Here is a 19,639-nt window from a genome sequence, read left to right as displayed (position 1 = left end):
TGCATCAATACATCGCCGTGTTATTGACCTGAAAAATTCATACGCAGTGGGCATTAACACCGGTCATCGAGACAAATTACTGATGTAAAAACAAATCGTACATCGTAGAGGATTAAATAAACAATTACATCTGATTAAAGATTAAAGATTGCTGCCGATTTAAATCAATTTGAGTACTTTTTGCGTATATTTGATGCCGAATGGGAAGCTGTGTTTAGACTTAAGTTGAGAAAAATGGCAACGAGATACTTGCCTGTTGGTAGCTAAAGAAACTTCAGCGTACAGTTTATAATGGGTGGCCATTCCCAGCTGTAGTCTACGGGCAGGTAGTAAACTGGTTGAGAAAAGTGGAAGCTTGTGGAAAAGCGGTTTGAGAAGTTTGTAAGAAAACCCTGAATTATCAGTCTTGTGGGAAGAAGGCATTGCGTCTCCACGCAGAGGGCCCTTATCACATAAAGAATATAAGAACCATCAAGACCAACCAGGTAGGGTTTTTATTTTTTTAAACTAACACCCCGAATTTGGTCGTATTTTCTGTTGCTAAAGTTTACTGTTTAGGTTGTTTTGCATCGAAAATCGGCAAGATAGATCTAGCAAATTTGCCAATTTTTTTTTATTAATAACGTATGATTCATTGATTGTGAGCTTTTAAAACATTTTGACCTTTGAATAAAGCATAAATCAGGAAAAGAATTTTAACAGTAATTGAAAATACGATCAAATACGCCATTTTTGCTGACTGGGACAGGTCTTTTTTAGTTAAATAAAATGTTTTATTGTCCCCAACATATGAGCCCAGCAGCAAGAAATGTTTTTTTTTTACTTTTTGTAAAACAAATATGGGCAACCTACCGTAATCCAAATTCGCCGACACCTTAATTCGACGATGTTCTATTTTTATCGATTAAATGGATGATTATTGTCTTGGAATCATTTCAAAGTAATACAGCAGAGTTTAAAATTATTATTTTGTGCTATTAAACATTCATTATTTCTTAAAATATTGCTTCATGTAACCGTTACATCGTCAAATTTGGGTCACACCAGGATACAATTATTTAGCATTCAAACAACGATTGGGATAAAAACTACGGGAACCCATGCTGAAATTTTCAATTTTAACTGTTTAGCAGAAGCCACCATTCCCAATTTTCTTAGGTGTATGTGGAGGCTTCTGGCAGCATGATTCTGTGAATATAAATGGTGACATTTGATTCTGCATTAATTAAACATGTATTATTGACTTTTTTAAAGTATGTGTGAAAAATATAATTTGTAACCACTGTTACAGGTTTTATCTGGTTCTTCAAAAGCAACACCTGCAGTCGAGTCCATGCCAGACAGAGGGTGCATGTGAATGAATTGCCTTTTGACTAAGTTTTGTGTGTTCCTTATCAAATACATGAAGATTTTTAAATATATGTGTATGTTGTTTTTTTAAGAAAATAGAATCACCAGAACAGGTACAGGCACCCTTTAAATGTGTCGATTCCAGGAGCTTCTGGGGGCCTCTGGCCCCCTTGTCCCCTGGACCCACTGAGGGCCCTGCGGCCCCCTGGCCCCCAGCTTTAAGTTCAGGATTTTCAAAATATCCAACTTTGACCCCTGCAAATGCTTTGCTAAAACTTTGGCTACAGTTTCTAAAATTTGGCTACACAAAATTCCATTTGGCTAAATTTTTCATCAGATTTTATTGAAATATAGTCAGAATGTTTGTCTTGTTAAAATCTGGATTGGGATTGACTTTGGGTCATCTAGGGTCAAAAACTAGGTCAGATTAAAAAAACAAACTTTTGTAGACAGTAGAGGTCACAGTTTTCATTAAATCTTTATGAAATTTGGCCAGAATATTAATCTTGATGAAATCTGGGTTGGGATTGTATTAGGGTCATCTGGGGTCAAAAACTAGGTCAAATCATAGAAAAACTTTGTGAAGACAATAGAGGTCATAGTTTTCATATGATCTTAATGAAATATGGTCAGAATGTTTATCTTGATAATATCTGATTTTGGATCGTATATGGGTCATCTGGGGTCAAAAATTAGGTCACCGGGCAAATTCTAGTAAAACCTTGTGTAGATGAAAGAGGTCACAGTTTTCATCACGTCTTAATGAAATTTTGTCAGAATGTATTAATTAATAAAATTTGGCTTGGGATTGTATATGGGTCTAATAAAATTTAAGTTCATGAAGCAAGGTTAGTCAGGTGAGCGATTTAGGGCCATCATGGCCCTCTTGTTAGTCAAATCTTCTTAAAAACTTGGTCAAAAAATTTGTTCTAATGAAATCTTGGTCAAGTTCCATTGAAACATTGTCAACAGGGTCAGGGCACTTTTCCTTAGATGGCTTTACTGAAACCTAGTAAACTGTCTTGAAATCACAATTTTTTGCCCAATCTGCTTGAAACTTGTTCAGAATGTTAATTCTAATTATATTTCAATTGAGTTCGAAAGTGGTTCTGGTCTGCAGAAAAATATGGCTACCAAGGGATGTATTAGTTCATCTTGTAGATTTGGCTTAAGTGCAACCTTTACCTCAGTTGAAGTTGCTTCTTTCAGAAGATGATTATGACCATTAAAGTAATACTATGATAGTACTATGTTGACTTTTTTTAGCTCACCTTAGCACAATATGCTCATGGTGAGCTTTTGTGATTGCTTTTGTCCGTTGTAAATAGTGCGGCATCAACATTTGCCTAGTTAACTCACTAGAGGCCACATTTATTGTCAGATCTTCATGAAATTTGGTCTGAAGATTTGTCTTAATGGTATCTTGGACGAGTTTGAAAATCAGTTGCTTGAAAAGCATGCCTGCAAGTGGGCGGGGCATTTTTCCTCATTTGCTATATAGCTATGTAAAACCTTGTTAACACTCTGGAGGCCACATTTATTGTCCAATCTTCATGAAACGTGGTCAGAAGATTTGTCCAAATGATATCTTGGACGAGTTTGAAAATGGTTCCCTTTGGTTGAAAAACATAGCCACATTTTTCCTTATATGGCTATAGTAAAACCTTGTCTTAATGATATCTTCGACGAGTTTGAAAATGGTCACAGTTGCCTGAAAAGCATGGCCGCAATTGGGCGGGGCATTTTTCCTCATATGCTATATATGGCTATGTAAAACCTTGTTAACACTCTAGAGGCCACATTTATTGCCTGATCATCATGAAACTAGGTAGGAAGATTTGTCCCAATGATATCTTGGACGAGTTCGAAAATGGTTTCAGTGGTGGGGATTTTTCCTTATATGGCTATAGTATAGTTAACACACAAGAAACCAAATTTATGGCCAGATCTTCATGAAACTTGGTCAGAACATACGTACCAATGACATCTTGGATAAGTTTTAAAATGGTTCTGGTCTATTGAAAAACATAGCAACCAAGGGGCGGGGCATTTTTCTTTATATGGCTATATATATATTGCTATAATAACCCCTTGTTTACACTCTAGAGGCCTCATTTTTTGTCCTATCTTCATGAAACTTGGTCATTAGATTTGTCCAAATGATATCTTGGAAGAGTTTGAAAATGGTTTTGGTTGGTTGAAAAACATTGCTGCAATGGGGCAGGGAATTTTTCCTTATATGGCTATATATTTCTATAGTAAAACCTTGTTAACACTCTAGGGGCAACATTTATTTTCTGATCTTAATGAAGCTTGGTCAGATATGTCCCAATGAAGTCTGGATGAGCTTGAAAATGGTTCCGGTTGGTAGAAAAACATGGCTGCCAGGGGGCAAGGGGCATTTTTCCTTATATGGCTATAGTGAAAACTTGTTAACACTCTAAATGTCACATTTATTGTCCAATCTTCATAACACTTGGTCAGAACATTTATTTTAATGATAATTTGGATTAGTTCAATAATAATTCTGAACTGTTGCAAAACATGGTCGCCAGGGGTTGGGGAATTTATCCTAATATGGCTATTATATATAGTTAAACCTTGATAGCACTCTAAAAGTTACATTTATAGTTCACTCTTCATGAAACTTGGTCAGAACATCTGTTCTAAGGATATCTTGTGGCTGCATTGAGCAGGTCAGTTCCTTTGTATCTCAGGTGAGCGACTTTGGGCCTTTCGGCCATCTTGTTTTGTTGATGATGATGTTGATTATTCACAATGATTATAATAATGATGATGATGATGATGATGATGATGATGATGATGATGATGATATTTAATACTGTGAAACCATTATGATTCGTCAGGCATTCATTTTCGTCTATTTCGTCAGTGGACCGAGTGACGAATTAAAGATCCTAACGAATAATTATATCCAATGTTTAAACAAAATTAACACTGAATTAACTTAGGCCTGAGCCATTAAAATCCAATATAATCCATGCATACATACTTTGTCTGTTTCGTAGTCAAGATAAATCCAGTTTTGACATAAAAGGGTTTACATTACACAGTGTACTTAACAGACATGTGGCATTGCTGTAAAACGCGGATGCAATTAAGTTGTCCTAAGTGCTGACGAAATAGTCATTTTTTTAAATATGACGAAATATGACGAAATCTAGGCTGACTAAAATAAATGGTTTCACAGTATATACATATATGTTCTATGTTAGAAATATTTGTAATGATCAAATGTTTGTCATAATAATTTGCCAAGAAATTACATACTTATAATTCAAACACTACTTTTAATCTTCTGAATATAAATAACTGAAACTCCAGCTGCTGAGGTGGCCAGCCCACTTAACATCACTAGTGTTCATGTATACATATGTATACAGCTAGCTGTGCCTCTCTTTAGTGAGATTACCATTCTGTTTAGCAGTACCATGAAACGTAATCTGTGTGCGTTTAGTCTTATTGAGCTCTGTGTTTGTTCTGATCTGTGTGCTTTCAGTCTTATTGAGCTCTGTGTTTGTTCTAATCTGTGTGCTTTCAATCTTATTGAGCTCTGTGTTTGTTCTGATCTGTGTTTTTTCAGTCTTATTGAGCTCTGTGTTTCAGTCTTATTGAGCTCTGTGTTTCAGTCTTATTGAGCTCTGTGTTTGTTCTGATCTGTGTGCTTTCAGTCTTATTGAGCTCTGTGTTTCAGTCTTATTGAGCTCTCTGTTTCAGTCTTATTGAGCTCTGTGTTTGTTCTGATTTCAGAGCAGCAAGGAGAGTGCCAAAGAAATTGACAAACTGAGACTTGATGTTTTCAAACTGAAGTAGGTGTTTTAAATTGCATTTTTTGCTAGACTATTCATTGAATAATTCGTGCTATACTACACACCCATTGCGTTTGAGTAATGCTTTGGTTGAGGTTAACAGGCAACATCTCCATATCACTGTATCTACCACTGGTATTCAAATGAAACTTAACAAATGTGTTCATGGTCATTGTTTGAGTTCAGTAACCAAGTTCCATAACTATTACCTGCAATGTGGCAGAATTACCCCCTTTTTGTACTTGTTTGCATGCAACTGCTCCATATCACCGCAAAACTTTGCATGCAGGGTCAGGACCTTTATGAATATCAATTGAGCACAACCAATAAATGTGACCATCTTTTTCGCTGGATTATAACCTCTTTTCAACTTGTTAATCTTTGCTTGCAAGATGAATTTAGGTTAAGCTTTGCATTCAACATAAAAACATATCTCTCTAACTAGTACAGATATTCCATTGAAACTTCCCACATGTAGGTAAGATTATCATGCTCATAACTGTGGAATGCAATTTAGCAGAATTATGCTCCTTTTGAGAACACCTGAGCTCAACATGCTCATGTTGAGTTTTGTGATCGCCCCTTGTCTGTCTTTTGTGGTGTGTCGTCGGTTTTCAATATTATTGTTTTTGCCTTGCGAACACTCTAGAGGTCACATTTATAGCTCAATCGTCATGAAACTATATATAAGCTCAGAATGCTTGTCCCGATGATATCTTAGCCTAGTTTGAAAATGGTTGCAGTCTGTTGTTAAACCAGGGGGACGGGCAGTTTTCGGTATATGGATGTAGTGAAAGCTAGTAAACACTCCAGAAGTCACAAAGTCTGCCTAATCATCATGGAACTTTCTCAGAACATTTGTTCATATGATATCTCTGCTGAGTTTTAATATGGTTCTGACCCATTGAAAAGCATGGTCTGTAGGGGGCTGGGCAGGTTTCCTTATAAGGCTAAAGTTGTGAACACTCTTGATGTCACATTTACTGTCCAATCTTAATCAGGTCTTTCGCCACCCATTTTTGCCGTTTTACAAATGCTGTCAGCACTGTTAATAACCATAACCATTTTGTAGCCATTCCAAAATCATAATCTGTAATGCGTATGCTGACGCCATTTACATAGTGTGTAGCTGTTGGCCAACAAGTTCAATGTTTACAAAAGGAAAGTTATGTCATTCATATTAATTTATACTTTTCTTAGACACAAACAGCATACATATAATACAATAATGTTATCATCAGAATATGTATTTGTTAAGCATCTAGTTCTCCTGTCCAGGCTAGCATACACATGGCATGTGATGTTGAGTTAGTCAGTATAAACATGTTACATGGTAAAGCAGTGCACCATACAAACTTCCTATAATTTATTTGCAAGAAAGACTAGAACACAATAAGTCATTTAATCTGTAAAGCAATGCCAGAAACATATTTGAAATAAATTTTGTCATGCATGTAGTTGTACTATCTAGGCTTAGATGCTAGCATACATGTCAGCATACTGCCAAATCATTAAACTTGGTCAGAATGTTTTTCCCAATGATATCTCAGTTGACTTTCAAACCGGGTCATAAATGAGTAAAAAATTAAGTAACTAGGTCAAATTAAAGAAAGAGCTAGTGAACACACTAGAGGCCACTTTTTTTCTCCAATCTTTATGAAACTTCCTCAGTAAAGATTGCCCACGCTCAACCTAGCTTAAAACTGGATTAGAAGAGGTCATACAAAATGTCGCTAGGTCAAAGGAAAGATAAAAAGAAAAGGTCACATTTGTTGCCCAATCTTCCTGAATTTGGTCAGAACATTTGTAATGATGATATCTCAACAGAGTTGTTATCTGTGTCACATTAGGTAAAAAAACACTAGGTCACTAGTTCCAATTAAGGAAAAATCTTTTGAGTACTCTTTTTGAGGCCACATTTATTGCACAATTTTCATGAAACTTGGTCTGAACATTTGTTCTGATGATCTGTCCACCAAGTGAGATATGATTCCAATCCATGGAAGAATATGGCTGCCATGAGGCAGAGCAGTAATCCTGATCTTTCTATATTAAACTCATTTGACCTCTCAAGAAATCACTTTTGTTACCCACTCATCATGAAAATTGTTTTAAAAAATTGTGCTGTTATAATATCTGGACTGAATTTTAAATGATGTTGTTTGTTAAAAAAACAACATGGCCACCAGCATGGTCAGCAAAACAGTTAGCAAGCAAGCACATTAATTAAAATGTGTTTAATATACATTTGGTCATTTTGCATTTTATGCCAGTGCACATGTATTCTTGAATTTACATGTGCAGAAGAAACATTATCAATAAAATGAGTAATATAATTGAGTTATGTTAAGATAAAATATTGAAAGTTAAATTTTGTTATTAGCTCACCTTCGCACAATGTGCTCATAGTGTTATTTTGTGATCGCTTTTTGTCCGTTGTCTGTCGTGCGCCATGCATTGTGCTATAGAGGCCACATTTAATGTCCAATCTTCACGAAATTTGGTCTGAAAATTTGTCTCAACAATATGTTTTAAGAGTTTGAAAATGGTTATGGTTGCTTGAAAAATCATGGCCGCCAGGTGGCGGGGCATTTTTCCTAATATGACTATATATGGCTATAGTAAAACCTTGTTAACACTCTACTGCCACATTTGTTGTCCGATCTTCATGAAACTTAGTCAGAAGATTCCTCCCAATGATATCTTTGACAAGTTTAAAAATGATTCTGGTTGGTTGAAAAAACATGGTAAAACCTTTTTAACACTCTAGAGATCACATTTATTGTCCAATCATTATGAAACTTGGTCAGAACATTTGTGCCAATGATATCTTGGACGAGTTTGAAAATGGTTTCAGTTGGTTTAAAAACATGGCCGACAAGGGGAGGGGCATTTTTCATCGTATGGCTGTATATGGCTATAGTAAGACCTTGTTAATACTCTTGAAGCAACATTTATTGTCCGATCATCATGAAATTTGGTCAGAAGATTTGTCCCAATGATATTTTGGACGAGTTAGATAATTGTTCCAGTGGGTTGAAAAACATGGCCACCATTGAGTGGGGCATTTTTCCTTATATTCCTTTGGTAAAACCATGTCAACACTGTAGAGGCTAAATTTATGGTCTGATCTTCATGAAACTAGGTCAGAACATATGTCTCAATAACATCATGATTAAGTTCCAAAATAATTCTGGTCTGTTGAAAAACATGGTCCCCAGGGGGCGGGGCATTTTGCCTAATATGGCTACAGAAAAACCTTGTTAACACTCTAGAGGCCACGTTTATTGTCCCATCTTCATAAAACTTGGTCAGAAGATTTGTCTCACTAATATCTTGGACGAGTTCGAAAATGGTTTTGGTTGGTTGAAAAACATGGGCGCCAGGGGTCGGGGCATTTTTCCTTGTATGGATATAGTAAAAACTTGTTAACACTCTAAAAGTCACATTTATTGTCCAATCTTCATGAAATTTGGTCAGAAGATTGGTTTCAATGATATCTTGGATGAGTTAGAAAATGGTCAAGTTTGCTTGAAAACATGGCTGCAAAGGTGCGGGGCATTTTTCCTTATATGGCTTTATATGGCTATAGCAAAATCTTGTTAACACTCTAGAGGCCACATTTATTGTCCGATCCTCATAAAACTTGGTCAGAAGATTCATCCCAATAATATCTTGGACGAGTTCGAAAATGATGTCGGTTGGTTGAAAAACATGGCCGCCAGGGGGCGGGGCATTTTTCCTTATATGGCTATAGTAAAACCTTGTTAACACTCTAGAGCCCACATTTATTTTCCGATCTTCATGAAACTTGCTCAGAAGATTTGTCCCACTGATATCTTGGATGAGTTCAGAAATGGTAACCTTTGCTTGAAAAACATGGCTGCCAAGGGGCGGGACATTTTTCCTTATATGGCTATATATGACTATAGTAAAATCTTGTTAACACTCTAGAGGCCACATTTATTGTCCAATCTTCATGAAACTTGGTCAGAAGATTCATCCCAATAATATCTTGGATGAGTTCGAAAATGATGCCGGTTGGTTGAATAACATGGCCGCCAGGGGGCAGGGCATTTTTCCTTTTATGGCTATATAGTAAAACCTTGTTAACATTCTAGAGGCCACATTTATTGTCCAATCTTGATGAAATTTGGTCAGAAGATTTGTCTTAATGATATCTTGTATGAGTTTGAAAATGGTTACGTTTGCTTGAAAAACATGGCCGCCAAGGGGCGGGGCATTTTTCCTTATATGGCTATATAAGGCTAAAGTAAAATCTTGTTAACGCTCTAGAGGCCACATTTATAGTCCGATCTTCATGAAACTCGGTCAGAAGATTCATCCCAATAATATCTTGGAAGAGTTCAAAAATGATGCTGGTTGGTTTAAAAACATGGCCACCACGGGGGCGGGGCTATTTTCCTCATATGGCTATAGTAAAACCTTGTTAACATTCTAGAGGTCACATTTATTTTCAGATCATCATGAAACTTGGTCAGAATTTGTCCCAATGATATCTTGGATAAGATAAAAAATGGATTTGGTTACTTTAAAAACATGGCCACCAGGGGTCGGGCAATTTTTCATTATATGGCTTTATATGGCTATAGTAAAACCTTGTTAACACTCTAGAGGCCACATTTATTGTCCAATCTTCATGAAATTTGGTCTGAAGATTGGTCTTAATGATATCTTGGATGAGTTTGAAAATAATTATGTTTGCTTGAAAAAAATGGCTTCCAAGGGGCGGGGCATTTTTCCTTATATGGCTATAGTAAAATCTTGTTAACACTCTAGAGGCCACATTTACTTTCCGATCTTCATGAAACTTGGTCAGAAGATTCATCCCGATAATATCTTGGACGAGTTCAAAAATGATGCTGGTTGGTTGAAAAACATGGCTGCCAGGGGGCGGGGCATTTTTCCTTATATGGCTATAGTAAAACCTTCCCTTCTCGAAAAAGTGCACTAAATGTGCATTTAATGCGCATTAAATGCGCTTTTAATGCGCATTAAAGCGCATGTTATTGACACCGTATTTTTTGCTAAAAAAATACGGTGCCAATAACATGCGCTTTAAAGTGCATTTAACTTAACAAGTGCATTTTTCTGTTCAAATAATACACTTTTTGAGTGTATAAATGCACTTTTGTGTGTATTTTCAAGTGTATGTAAGTGTTTTTAAGTGAATTAATACGCTTAAGTATATTTAATCTATATAATATCTAGTGTATTTTTTTAAGAAAAAAAACGCTCTAGTGTATTTTTTAGTGTATAAGTGCACTTAAGTGTATCTTTGAAAATGTCTATTAAAAAAAAACATTCATTTGGATATGAAAAGTGGCCAGTTTAAATATGATCTGAAAGAACAACAGCAAATAAACTTTGAAATAAACACATTTATTAACATAAATCATTTTAAAATAAACAAGTAGTTAAGACCATTCTATGGATGCTTAAAAGCTTTTCCGCTTTCCTCTGCAACTGCTTCCCCCTGTGCCTATACTTTTTGGTTTACATTGTTCCATTTAAAGAATGCATTGAAAAATAACATGTCAATATACATTTTTTTCAAACATTATCACAATAAATAAGAATGGCAAATAAAATATGTTGAAAGACAAAGACAAAGGCTTACCAAATTGTCAAATAGCAAAAAAGTTTAAAAAAATCTTTCTCAATCCTCACATGGTTGTTAATATTGTTAGAGATTATTTCTTGCCAAACTTGTAATGTGGCGCACAAATTATGTAAGTTTCTCGAGTTTATATAAAAAAAACACTAAAATTACATCAAACATAATTCATTCTAATTATTAAATATATTAGCACTATGGACGTGGAAGCTCATTTGAGATGTACATAACTTTCCAAACTTGAAAATATATACAACCATTTACAACTATTTACACACAAGATATCTCAGTTTAAACTATTAAGGGGACATATCAACAGCTAAAACAGTATTTTATATTCTGAAATAAATAGATATATATATATAATAAAAATAACTTATTAAATGATTTCTTAAAACAGACACTTTCAGAGGGTGCAAGAGACATTTTGAGGTCGTGGGAAAATCTTAGGAGCGACACAAATTTATTATCTAAACATTACAAACAATCTTCTCAATGCACTTCACATTTTGGTCTCGATGACTGATCGGTCTACCTCAAATTTGCGGGACATTACATCTGAAGCGAAAAGTCATGAAAAGTGTTAACAAGAAAACAATTGTATTTTAATTTTAGAGTTTGAAAAATGTAGGTAGCTGTGGCAAAGTGAATATGTTGTCCTCATAGATACTGACAAGTGGTCTCCTTTCAGATCTTTCCAATAAACGGCTTATATCCAAGATTTTGAGCTTCAGTACCTTAGTATGCAGTAAGATTTTATTTAAATAACATTCATAATTTAAGTCTTATTAAATAACAATTTAATGTCATAATTTGTTCTTTAAAAACCTGTTGCCATATATAGTTTAAATTCAAGATTATTACCAATGACAGCTTCTCGTTCAGCCTCTGGTAGGCCGACACGAGGATCCCCCATGGTGGTTATGCCACCCTTGAACGAACAGGTGGCCAGCTGTTCCTCTGTAAATACAGCTCTCGTAGCTTTTGCCAGTGCCTTGGGCATTCTCCTCTCAAATTGGATCACACTTTCAATGATCTCCTGAAAAAAAAACAATTTAAAACAAAAATTCCGATCAATGTAAATTTCACCTTGGGGTTTAACCTTCAAATATAAAATATAAAAGTTTTTATTAAATATGGGGGAAAGAAATCTGTTCATTAATGACAAGAAATAGGTATAAATAAATTTTAAGATGACAATAACCATAAAATACAGCCATAATAATTCAAATGGTGTTTTTTTCTTTAAAATTGCATTACATTTACTTATCCATTTACATTTGCCAGTGACAATACATAAATATGATAATGATCATAATTAATTAAATTAAAAAGAGATGCAGAAATGAAATTACAAACCTGTTACAGCTGTTCTTCAGTATTCCAAAAAAAACGGCAGTTGTTGAACTATGAGACCATATCACTTTAACCACCCACTTTAAATCTTCTTTGCAACAAACTTATTGTTGATTTACACATTGTAGTAAATACACATTGTTTTCATCACACAATATTTCATGTGCTGAAAGAATTTGTAGATATTTGACACTAGAATTATAAGTCTTAATGTTGCTCAATAATTGACCAGTCGCCAAATTATCGATCGCTCCGCCCACATAGTCACGTGGTCTAGTGATAAGAAAACTCCGACAAGCAGATCGCAATTATAACGGATTACGTGAGGGAATTTCTATATTTGTAATGATGTATTATGCTCTTTTCTATAATATAAATTATTAAAGCCGCACACTAAACTAAACTGCTTTGTAAAACGTTAATACAATCACAAAAACTTACGAGAGAAATGGCGTAATCAAAATAAATGAGTTAACGGCAGACTGACTATCAGAAACGTTTCTTATACATATTATATAGGGAGTTGATGAAAAATCCGTTGTAAAAATGAGCATTTATTTCATATTGATTTTGAACTTGTATTCAACCGTCTGACAGTGAACCCGGTGGCTATTCATATACAATTTTGAAAATATTTTTATTAAATGCAAATGACATATCCATATCATGATGGGTTTTTTGTTTATTAAAAATGTTTAGATCTTTGTTTATTGTGTTATTTTTAAAAAGACACCAATTTTTTTTATTTATATATAAATTAAATTTTTATTGTAACCATAATTTAATACAGGCCTAATTTCGTGGTTTCATTAACAGATAGTCTAATATGCATTTTAATTCATTTATGTTTAATGCGAACCTGTTACATTTCACTATCAAAAAATGAAATGTTGGTATTACGGTGCTGTTCACGAACATTCGAATTGAATACATTTAGCATATTATGCATTTGCTTATTTATAACAAGATGGCCCTTATATGTTAATTGCAATTTTTACATTTCTCCCCGTATCAATATATGTTGTATTAGAAATGTTGTTGTTGTATTATAAGCCGTACATTTTACACTTGAAGTCGCTTTAAGCTGGCTAAGCCGCGTTGAAATCACCTTTTTGTTGTTTACTTTAGTTAAAACAATATTTAAGTTAACAATTTATAATGATTTCCCTTGTTTATGATCCACAGAAAATAAATATATAATTGGAAATCATTTAAGTAATTAAATAGTTTTCTTTTCTTGTGTACAGTACCTAACAATGCCTTAATGTTCCTTCATTCTGAGATCCACGCAACATACTGTTATTTATTAATCATCGACAATTACGCTGAGATTAATAAGCACGTGTGGCAATTATCATGTTGCCCAAACTGCTTAATAATATTGTGCATCAAACGGTATAACACGTTTTATAGAACACACACCTGGTGTGGTTAGACTATTTATTGTGTTTGTTTTCTCATTACTCGTTCATATGTTCAAGAAATAAAGATAAAATAATAACCTTTTATAAAGTATGTATAGCACCTACAATTTTGAATAATGATCGAACAGTAATGATCATGCATTTGATATAAAATCTGTGTAAACTCTTAAAAATAACGTCCATTCCATATGTACAACACGCTTTGTTTGTCGGACAAAATGGCGGCCAGATAAGCGTTGCTGAGGGGTGTGTGAAAAATCAATATCTGATTGGCTGATCGACAAAATGTGGGCGGAGTTGGCGACTGGTCAATTTAAGTTGCTAAAACCAAATTGTTTACCAAAAATAACTTCCTGTGCTCCAAATAACTTGCTGTGCTCCAACCAATCAAAAGTGGTTTGTTTTCAAATAGATGGTGCTAGAACCAATCAAAAGTCTATAAACACCCCTTTGTTTGGGCTAGATGGAGCACTGATAGAGGGATTAGTGTTTATGATGCTAATGGATCTCTTATCTTATCCTGATCTTATCTGATATTTATTGAATAATACACAGCACACTTAGCATATTATATTTAATTGTGAATATTTCAATATAACATACTGAATGGTGTAAGCAAATAATAATAATATTATAAATATTATTTAAATTGTCTTTTAAAATGTATGTTAATAGTCAATGTGGTAGACATTAATTGAATTGGGGTTAAATATCAGTGTAAGAAAGTTCAAATACTTATTTTTTATGTTGTGGAGATATAATTGATTCTGGCATGCCCACATAATATTTTTGACACTTTCAATATTTTTAATTAGTTACCCACAGCCTGATTTAGTTGTACTTTTCCCTTTAAAAGCTGCTCTACAGATTCACATATTTTATGAGCAGACAAATTGCAACAATAAGACCATAAACATTATGTGAAGATAAAAAAGAATTCAGTACAATCCTCCTATTAAACTATATCTCTGTCCTTTAACTTCAGTTATTTGCTATAGTGTTGCTCTTTTTTATGAAGATGCACTAAAACTACATTGTACAGAAAGACTATTTTTTTGGCAAATCAGAAGATACACTAATATGCACAAAAAATGCACTTCATTAAAAAAATGCACTTATTGCATAAAAAGATGCACTTTGTCTACAAAAGATACACTAAAAGTACAGTAAAATACACTTAAAAAGATAATGAAAATACAGAAAAAATGCACTTTCGTTCACTTAATTATGAAAAAAGTGCAGGAAAAATACACTTTTCAGTAAAAATGCAAAAAAAAATCACTTTTTAAAGCGTATTTTGTTAAAAAGTGCATTTTATTTTGAGAAGGGTTGTTAACACTCTAGAGGCCACATTTATTTTCCGATCTTCGTGAAACTTGGTCAGAAGATTCATCCCGATAGTATCTTGGACGAGTTCAAAAATGATCCCGGTTGGTTGAAAAACATGGCTGCCAGGGGGCGGGGCATTTTTCCTTATATGGCTATAGTAAAACCTTGTTAACACTCTAGAGGCCACATTTATTTTCCGATCTTCATGAAACTTGGTCAGAAGATTTATCCCAATAATATCTTGTTATCTCAGGTGAGCGACTTTGGGCCTTTCAGGCCTTCTTGTTCTTTTTTTAAATTTTATCAGCTCACCTGAGCACAACGTGCTCATGGTGAGCTTTTGTGATTGCCTTTTGTCTGTCGTGCGTCGTCCGTCCATTGTCAACATTTGCCTTGTGAACACTCTAGAGGCCACATTTCTTGTCTGATCTACATGAAACTTGGTCAGAACATTTGTCCCATTGATACCTCGACTGAGTTCGAAACTGGGTCATGCTGGGTCAAAAACTAGGTCACTAGGTCCAAAAAAAAGAAAAAGCTTGTGAACACTGTAGAAGTCAAATTAGATGCCCAATCTTCATGTAACTTTGTCAAAATGTTTGTCTTTATGATATGTTGGTTGAGTTCAAAAATGGTTCTGGTCCCTTGAAAATCATGGCCACCAGGGGGCGGTGCAGTTTTCCCTATATTGTTATAGAAAAACCTTGTGAACACTCTAGAAGTCACAATTTTTGCCCAATCATCATGAAACTTGGTCAAAACATTGGTTTCATTGATATCTCGGATGAGTTAGAAAATGGTCCAGATCGGTAAATAAACATGGCCGCCAGAGGGCGGGGCAGTTTTCTCAATATGTATATAGTGAAAACATGTGAACACTCTCGAAGTCACATATTTGGTCCAATCTTTATAAAATTTGGTCAAAACATTTGTTTCCTAGAAACAACGGTTGAGTTCGAAAAATGGTTCGAATCGGTAAAAAAAACATGTCCACTAGGAGGGGGGGGGGTCTTTTTCCTTATAATTATCTAGTAAAAAGCTCGAAAAACACTCTAGAAGTCACATTTTTTGCCTAAACATCATGAAATTAGGTCAAAACATTGGTTATATGGATATCTCGGATGAGTTTGAAAATAGTCGTGAACATTTGAAAAACATGGCAGCCAGGGGGTGGGGCAGTTTTCTCTATATGTATATAGTGAAAACATGTCTATATTTGTATAGTAAAAAAAGCTTGTGAACACACTAGAAGTCACATTTTTTGTCCAATCATCATGAAACTTGGTCAAAACATTGGTTTTATGGATATCTTTTTATGATATCTAGGCCTAGTTCCTTTATGGTTGCGGTCTGTTGAAAAACTTTGCTTTAAATGGCTTTATAGTGTAACCTTGTTTACACTCTACTATGAAATTACCAATGTACACGTTGAATGAAATTCATGCATATTATGATATTCATGATCTCCATGCAGTCATCTGAATATTAATTCTGCCGATAAGATATACAGTTAAATTGCAAAAAAAATAAAAATTATTTTTGTTCCTTTCTGAAGAGGATTATTATGTTTATGATTGGTTGGGGATGAAGTGCAACAAACATATTTTTGCCATCTGGAAACCCTTTATTAAATATTCTCAAAATTTCAAGTAGTAATATTGATTTCACAGGAAATTACTTAGGTGAGAAACAACTGTATATAACTTGAATTCTGTTTGACCTCCAATCATGAATGCATGGCTTGTCAGGAATACACTCTTATTTCTCCATTGATCCCATTCATCCACCTGCTTATCAGCAACTAATTAATTCCCTATTGACTGTGCCTGAATTGTTAATTTGATGTAACAGGCTTGCAGCTTAAAAGCCCTTAGTCCCTAGAAATAGGCCCCAGCTGGGAAGTCACATCAAAGACCTTCAAACTGATAAGAGTGGAACACAAATTGTTATGGCACACAGTTTATGGATGTCAGGTCGGTAGTTTTGGTGTAATTATCAAAGATTTGTGTTTTAAATAGGGTTGATTGTTGTTTTAATTGGAAATATCATTGCAAGGTGAGTCTGAAAATAGTTCCAGTTTGTTTAAAAGCAAGGCCCTGAGGTGGGTTGCAGATTTCTTTTTATTGCGATAGTGAAACATTGTGAACACTATTTTAGTCACATTTTAGTTCAATCTTAATTAAACATGCTGAGAACATATGTTCCTATAATATCTTGATTTACTTTGAAAATGGCTCCGGTGCTGTGAAGAGCATGGTTTCCAGGGGCGAGCGAATTTCTTCTTGTAAACCTTATGATGATATTTATATTTCATGAAGTACTTTTATTATTTTGAACTCCACCTTCCCAGAATAGTTTAGTTCCTTTGGGTCTCAGGTGAGCGCCTTAGGGCCCATGGCCTTCTTGTTCTTGATTTTTTACTGGAGCTTTTATCAATATAAAGCATTTAATGACAAACTTCAAAACATGCCAAATTCTGTGAAAAGGCCCCTTTAATGCTATCTTGGATCAGTTAAAAAAAGTTCCTGTCTGTTGAAAAACATAGCCGCCAGGGGTCGGTGACTTTATCCTAATATGGCTGTAGTAAAACCTTGTTAGCACTAAAAGTCACATTAATAGTTCACTCTGCATGAAACTTGGTCAGAACATATGTTCTAATGATATCTTGGGGCTGCACAGAGCAGTTCAGTTCCTTTGTATCTCAGGTGAGCGACTTTGGGCTTTTCAGGCCCTCTTGTTTTTTTTCTTTGAATATGTGTTCTGAATCAAGTTATGTGCATGGATCATTATCAGTTTTAAAATTTGTGTTTATTTTGCAGTAAATCTCATGAAGAACTGAAGCAGAATATATCAGAGGTTCAAGAAAAGTTAAAATCTAAGGTAAGGAAATCAACCTATTACTAGCATGAACCAATGATTTGTTTAAACATAAGTAATTGATGTCAAATGAGTGCTGAAATAATATTTTGGGTTTAAGAAAGCATTTTCTGTTTGTTTTTATTGATTACTCTTAAAATTCTAATTTTTAACTCACCTGAGCACAACCGCTCATGGTGAGCTTTTGTGATCGCCTTTGGTCCGGCATATGGCGTCAACATTTGTCTTGTTAAAACAGTAGAGGCCACATTTATTGTCCGATCTTCATGACATTGGTCAGAAGATTTCTGCCAATGAATTCTTGGACTTGGAAATTCGTTCCGGTTGGTTGAAAAAAAGGCAGCCAGGGGGCTGGGCGTTTTTCCATATATGGCTCTAGTAAAACATTGTTAACACTCTAGAGGCCACATTAATTGTCCAATTTTCATGAAATTTGGTAAGAAGATTTGTACCAATAATATCTTGGACGAGTTCGAAAATGGTTCTGGTTGGTTGAAAAATATAGCTGCCAGGGGACAGGGCATTTTTTCTTATATGGGTTTAGTAAAACATTGTTAACTCTCTAGAGGCCACATTTATTGTCCGATCATCATGAAACTTGGTCAAAAGATTTGTCTCCATGATATCTTGGACGAGTTCGAAAATGGTTCCGGTTGAAAATTGCCACCAGGGGTCGGGGAATATATCCTAATATGAATATGGTAAAACCATGTAAGCACTTGAAAAGTTACATTTATAGTTCACTCTTCATGAACAGGTCAGTTCCTTTGTATTTCAGGTAAGCGACTTTGGGCATTTCAGGCTGTCCTGTTTTGAGTTTGTTAAGATTATACCCTGTAGTCAAAAGTAGCCGCAAACCAGGGGTCTTGAGTATTATACCACAAAGCTACAGCTTCACTCAACAACCCAGAAGTCTTCAGTATTATACAACATACATGTAGTTACAGCAGTGCACAAACCAGGGGTCTTGAGTATTATACCACATAGCAGCTTCAGTCAAGGATCTTCTGGGTCTTCTTTTTGTTTATTAAATATATATATATATATATATATATATATAAAATATAATATCTCGGAAAGTACAGTAGGAATACAAAATGATGCTTCATGTTATTTTAGAGAAACTAGAAAAAATAAGGACCTTATCTTTTTCTTCAATATTTGTTTAACTCCATTCATATTGAAAGAGAACATGCAGAGAAAGTTTAGAGTGCCTGAAACCATAAATATTGTTTGTGTCAAAACATATCTTTGAAGTTGTTTGTAAGGTATGTTGTCAATGATTGTTCACCATACAATGCCCTGAATGTAAAGAGTTGTCTGTATTTGACTGTTGCAGACATCTGAGTGCTCTGGTGTGCAGGCGTCGCTGGCAGAGGTGAGCAAGCGTCTGGAGCTAGCAGAGCTCTACAGGCAGCAGCTGTCCAGTGAGACTGACTCGGGTACCCGGCTTGTTGCCACTGTCTCCCAGCTTCAGCAGGAATGTGACTCTCTCACTGTACAGCTCAACAAGGTCAGGGATAGATAAACACTGGGTCTGCATGGGACAAAATACGAAATGGTTGTTTGTTAACATTATTGATTTAATTTTTTGTTATTGTAAAGCCTGACTTTTATCCACATATGCTTTTATCCAAATATTCTGCTGTAAAATGCTAATATATTCAAAGCTACAGTGTGGTATTTCAGTGTTCTGAGGCAATGCAACAGATGACAGTAGAGAGGGACCAGCTATCAGACCAGTACACACACTACCTGAACCAGTTCAATGAACAGATAGCACAGCTCACAGTACAGGTCAGTACACACACTACCTGAACCAGTTCAATGAACAG

At 35.0% G+C, this 19,639-nt stretch overlaps 1 protein-coding gene across 5 annotated transcripts in view; it reads left to right on the top strand.

Moving 5' to 3' along the window:
* The window catches only part of LOC127844102 (golgin subfamily A member 2-like), a 137,894-nt gene that overhangs the window by 77,032 nt on the left and 41,223 nt on the right, over positions 1–19,639 (top strand). For all 5 annotated transcript variants that reach the window (XR_008032563.1, XM_052374087.1, XM_052374091.1 and 2 more), the window contains exons 8-11: positions 5,122–5,180; positions 17,747–17,807; positions 19,144–19,317; positions 19,494–19,601. Coding sequence is in view for 4 of the 5 variants with exons in the window: in XM_052374087.1 (XP_052230047.1) it covers positions 5,122–5,180; positions 17,747–17,807; positions 19,144–19,317; positions 19,494–19,601 (402 nt within the window). In the remaining variant the exon portion in view is untranslated. The remainder of the gene's footprint in view (positions 1–5,121; positions 5,181–17,746; positions 17,808–19,143; positions 19,318–19,493; positions 19,602–19,639) is intronic.

Source organism: Dreissena polymorpha, chromosome 9 (assembly GCF_020536995.1).
Source record: "Dreissena polymorpha isolate Duluth1 chromosome 9, UMN_Dpol_1.0, whole genome shotgun sequence".
Taxonomy (NCBI): domain Eukaryota; kingdom Metazoa; phylum Mollusca; class Bivalvia; order Myida; family Dreissenidae; genus Dreissena; species Dreissena polymorpha.
The sequence above is the reverse complement of the archived record's forward strand: the minus strand, read 5'-3'. Positions and strand labels throughout refer to the sequence as shown.